This window comes from Arachis stenosperma, chromosome 7 (genome assembly GCF_014773155.1).
Source record: "Arachis stenosperma cultivar V10309 chromosome 7, arast.V10309.gnm1.PFL2, whole genome shotgun sequence".
In the NCBI taxonomy this organism is placed as follows: domain Eukaryota; kingdom Viridiplantae; phylum Streptophyta; class Magnoliopsida; order Fabales; family Fabaceae; genus Arachis; species Arachis stenosperma.
Window position 1 is genome coordinate 14,280,698 of NC_080383.1, and position 5,768 is coordinate 14,286,465.

General features: G+C 34.1%; 1 protein-coding gene across 1 annotated transcript; it reads left to right on the forward strand.

The window, feature by feature from the left end:
• Window positions 1-3,514: 3,514 nt before the first annotated feature.
• On the forward strand, window positions 3,515-5,336 carry LOC130941893 (probable aquaporin PIP-type 7a). The gene is made up of 4 exons (XM_057870530.1): window positions 3,515-3,923; window positions 4,080-4,378; window positions 4,471-4,611; window positions 4,889-5,336. The coding sequence occupies exons 1-4, from the start codon at window positions 3,587-3,589 to the stop codon at window positions 4,979-4,981; spliced, it is 870 nt and encodes a 289-aa protein (XP_057726513.1). The 5' UTR covers window positions 3,515-3,586; the 3' UTR covers window positions 4,982-5,336.
• Window positions 5,337-5,768: the final 432 nt, after the last annotated feature.

The window sequence follows — 5,768 nt, forward strand, 5'->3', positions numbered from 1 at the left end:
AGTTAGTGTGCCAATTTTTAAAAAAATGCGAAATAATTTTCTTCACTTCTAACGATAAATTTATTTTTCTTATAATATTTTTTTGGAGAATTCTATAATGTCCATAAAGTTTTTGCTTAATTTGCCTAAAAACAGAAATAATAGAATGTAAAAGATCTACTTTTTTACTTTTGAATTCTACGAATAAATATTAAATACTATAGAAGAAACTTTTTTTTTTTACATTTCCATCTATCTCACATTTCGTTTCTCTTAGTAGTCTCTTTTCATTTTTTCTATCCTTAAAGTTTATTAAAAATTTTAAAAATGCCTATAAATATTATTTTGTTTTAATTTTGTTCTACAAACTTTTGGATTGTATCAAATATACTTCTAATAGTTAATTTTTTAAATAATTTAGGACCAATTTAATAATAATTTTACAATTATAACTTTTAACATAAATAAATTTGACATAATTGTCATGTATTATTAATTAATTAATTATAAAATTTTTGAAAATTTAACTATTAAAAATATATTTGATACAAATTAAAGATTTTAGGAATAAAATTAAAATAAAATAAAAATTAAAAAATATTTTAAAATTTTTTGACAAATTTCATATATATATATATATATATATATATATGCATTGAACTCATTCTCTGAAACTCTCTAGCAAAACCCCAATGTAAATGCAATGTGAGTGATATATTCTAATAACTACTAATAACAAAGTTGATAACATGACAAGAAAATAATCTGTTTGTCTTTATTTAAATAAATCAAATAAAATAAAAATTGAAAGAAAAAATAATAAAAAAAATAAAATTCTTCACATAAAATGTCATATAAACATTTTTTTAAAAGGGGGTATTGAGCAATCTGCTAAATTAAATATGTGTGTGGATATGTAGTTCCCTACCCCAACCTAGCAAAATTAAAAGGAAAAACATAATTTGATATAGCCAAAAAGGGAGGAGTCCTTAATTAGCTGCCTCACTATTTTTATTTTTATTTTTTTTTTTCTGTCTGTTCCTTAAATTACAAGCCACAAAACAAAGCCATAATAAAGATGCAATATTGAGGGCCCTGCCACCCAAAATTTGCTATACCACCCCATCCAAATGAACGTTGCCAGAGTAGAATGACTAAGAGATTTATCATTTGCAAAGATTCCATATAAAATTTTGGCTCATAATAATTTCAAAAATCAAAACGATCAAGAGCCGTTTATTTGTTGTTTATGTTATCTAGACAAGTCATTGAGGCTAATCAAGACACTAAACTAATCCATGTTAGGTAGTACGATTAATATAATAAACCATCCAATAAATATTCAAATAGTTTCTTTGCCTTTTTTTGCCCAACTGCTTCCATGGCTTTGTGCTTATTACTTAAAGAAAATTAATATTATCCAGCAAATATAAAATAAAATAAAGCCAATGGCATAGATAAGCATGTTAACGTTTATACAGGCTTAATCATCGTCTCATCCTCGAACATAGGAACAAAAATAATATGCAAAAAAATTCATTATGTTCAGTCTATGAATGAGCAGGGAGATGATGAGGTATTGCAATAAGTAACTAATATATTTTTTAAATTGACGGCAAATAAGAGATAATTGCTTACGGCCATGGACCGACCATATTTTCTAAATTGATTTTATAAAATGAAAAGAAAGAAAAGTTCAAAAATAGTAATAGACTCACGAACCTTATTTGTGTAGTCCAATCATTTATTTCTTTCATTGGCTTCTAATGAAGACTCTACACCATGACATAAAAAAATCCCTCATTAACTAAAATTTGGCAATTGCATTATCAAATATCATTTTTTTTAACAGAATATAGGATTGATGTTTAAAATAAATTTTAAAAAATCATTATTAAGCCAATATGGTATATGAAGTATTCGATGTCATAACTTTATTTAAAAAAAATGATTCATATTGGTTCTTTTATTATTATTTTTTTCTATTGGTTCATAAGACACTAAATTAATTCATTTTTTGAACATTCTTTATCAAGTATCATCAATTTCGTATGTTTCTGGATATCAATTTATGAATTGCATCATAAAAAATTCACAATAAACAGAAAAAAATGACAAAATAACGAACATGAATCACCATCTGTATCTTCGTTCTCAACATTTTTTTATTTATAGAAAAAAAACTTCCATTTAAAAAAATAGTTTAATGATACTAAATTACAGAAACATTGGATCTAAAATTAAAAAACAAAATAAAATTTTTTATGTTAAATTATAATCTATAAAAAAGTAAAATATTCAATTACAAAAACATTTATAAATTAAAAAAAAAGACAAATCACCGTTTCTTTTGTTTTTAAGTTTACAGAGTGACATGCTTTCTTAACCTACACTCTGGTACACAAATTTACATCTGAAATGGAAAAATGAGAATTGTTCATTCTAAAATAATAAATTTGCATTGTTACGGCACGGGCTTAAAATTTTTAATAGAGCATGGTCCTAAACTTTTTCTGAATTTTGGAGAAAGCAAAAGAAGAGAAAAAAGAAGACTGACTCCTGACAGTAGTAGTACCAAACTACTACTATTATCAGTGTGCAGCCACAGCCACAGGTGCATTTGCGTGTTCCTTTCTAATTCTCCCTTAACCCATGCGATGCTGCTTTACTGCCACGTGTCCACTCTCCAACGCAAGTTCAACGTGATTATTTTGCACACTGCGACAATCGGCACCGCCCTCCTCATCAACTTAACTAGTCAAGTAACACGTGGAATTAATAACCATAAATATTCTCAAATTTCAATCACCACCTTTTCCTAATCGCTAATTGCTAAATTACTTTGCATCAAACTTGATTAATTGAAGTGCTAGACTGCTACCAGTAAAGTTACCACAATCTCCCTATAGCTATGTGACGCCCACACCATGTTTCACAATAGTAAATGAGAAACTGTTATATCAATAATAAAATAACTGGTTATTTATTCAAAAACTTTACAAGGAGCTCTCAGTTTAGGTGGTACCACTAATCAATAATTTGAGTTGAATTTATTAGAGTAAGGTAGCAATTATTATTTCTTGGCAGCAAATTTTAATGCGTAAGAATTTAAATGGTAGCAGTAAGCCAGGTTCAAGTGCTGCGAGGAACATGGCGGGTTTTGGCGCGAGTGGCTACAAAAACGCCAGCTAGGACCCGAGGGCCCACGATTCTGGGGTCCTTATCATAAGAGAAACATTAAAAATATTTCAATAAGTTACGCGGAGTGGACCCCACCACCTTTCGTCCTCACTTGAATTAACAAGAACTGAATGTGGTTATAAATCCGCACCCAGCCACTCTCGCCGGGTTTTGGCGCGAGTGGCTACAAAAACGCCAGCTAGGACCCGAGGGCCCACGATTCTGGGGTCCTTATCATAAGAGAAACATTAAAAATATTTCAATAAGTTACGCGGAGTGGACCCCACCACCTTTCGTCCTCACTTGAATTAACAAGAACTGAATGTGGTTATAAATCCGCACCCAGCCACTCTCGCTCTCCACTCACATAAGAAAAGGAAGAGAAGAGAAGAGAAGAGAAGAGAAAAGAGAAGAGAAGGGAGAAGAAATGGAAGCGAAGGAGCAGGATGTGTCGTTGGGAGCTAACAAGTTCCCGGAAAGGCAGCCGATCGGCACGGCGGCGCAGAGCCAAGACGAACCGAAGGACTACCAGGAGCCACCGCCAGCTCCACTGTTCGAGCCATCTGAGCTGACGTCATGGTCATTCTACAGAGCCGGAATCGCGGAGTTCGTTGCCACTTTCCTTTTTCTCTACATCACCATCTTGACCGTCATGGGGGTCAACAGAGCACCCAACAAGTGCGCTTCCGTCGGTATCCAAGGTATCGCTTGGGCCTTCGGTGGTATGATCTTCGCTCTCGTTTACTGCACCGCCGGTATCTCAGGTACATCATCATTTGTACAGAGTACCCAATTCTATCTTCTATATAAGTTGGTGATCACTCACTTGTCTTTGTCTACATGCTTATTCATGAGTACATTGTGGAGAGTGAGTATAAATTATGTTCTTAGTTTAATTTTGTGTGTGGTGTGGTTTTCAGGGGGTCATATAAACCCGGCCGTGACGTTTGGGTTGTTCTTGGCGAGGAAGTTGTCGTTGACAAGGGCGGTTTTCTACATAGTGATGCAGTGCCTTGGAGCTATCTGCGGTGCAGGTGTGGTGAAGGGATTCGAGGGAAAGAACTTGTACGGAACCTATGGAGGTGGTGCTAACAAGGTGAACGACGGCTACACCAAGGGCGATGGCCTTGGTGCTGAGATCGTTGGTACCTTCATCCTTGTCTACACCGTCTTCTCCGCCACTGATGCTAAGCGTAACGCCAGAGATTCACACGTCCCTGTAAGCCACTAGTTACAAACTCTTCTTCTTCGATTTGATGATGAGCTGATCACTAATTATTGCTTTGATTGGTTTTGTCACTTTGTGAGTAGATTTTGGCACCGTTGCCAATTGGATTCGCTGTGTTCTTGGTGCACTTGGCCACCATCCCTATCACCGGAACTGGTATCAACCCTGCTCGCAGTCTTGGTGCTGCTATCATCTTCAACAAGCACGATGGCTGGCATGAGCACGTATGTTCTAGATTTCACACTTAATTATTTCATTAAATCTTCTATAATTTGGAAGTTGAATCAGAAATTGTTCCAGGAAAACATATCTATAGTCAAAGTTGGTATCTATTTACAGATCTTTTTTATGTTCAAATTCAAGAGTAAAGACAAAAGCAAGTGGATTACTGAGATTAATATTGATCTAATCTATGAATATTTTAGTTATTTTTGTTGCTCACAAATAACATTGTTGGTGGTATTAGTAGTAATTGAATTTTTTTTTTGGCAAATTGTGCAGTGGGTGTTTTGGGTTGGACCATTCATTGGTGCAGCTCTTGCAGCTCTCTACCACGTGGTGGTAATCAGAGCCATTCCCTTCAAGTCCAAGTGATGATCTCAAAATCCAACGGTTCATGACCAACCAAGTTGTGAAAACTCAAGAAGGAAAAAAGAAAAATAATCATGAAGCATTGAATGTTTGTGGAGTACTGGAGCTCGTTTCATCATCATCATTATCCGTTTATCCTTTTCTCTCTAAGGCTTTGTATTTTGTAATTTATGTAAAGAATGTATGTAATTTTATGATGAAGAATGAATATTATTATTACTACTAAATTAAACATTAGGGTGGTGGTGCATGTGTCTCCGTCGTGGGCCAGTTATCCTCTGCTTTTAAGTTTGGAGTGGGCCCAATCTCATGTGTGATGTACGGCTGTGATTGTGTAATTTTACTGTTTTGCCAGTCATCCTGATCTATTTATTTTTTTTATATCAAGTTATCAACATCGAGTCCTCGCTGTGATTTTTGTCTTCTTTCCGAGAGTATATGCCATGCTCTATTATCTTTATCGGAGCTTGTGTTATTGTTGGGGTTTGTTATGGAAAAATCCGGGGAGGGACGTTGTGAGAGAGGGGTGGGTGATGATGTTACCTAACATGGGTCCACCACCTTCTTCAATAATGCAATTTCGTTTGGTACCCTAAGCAATAATGATTTGTGACGAAAGCATTTTGAGGAGGAAAATATAATAAGTGCATTGTTGTAATGTTTTTGTAGGCATAGTTTTGGTAATGTCAAGCTTCATTATTATGGAACGGCAAGAAAATATATAAACTGTAAAGTTGTTTCTGCTTTGTTAAGTGAATGCGAGTACCTGAATTTGAATTTGAATATAAAT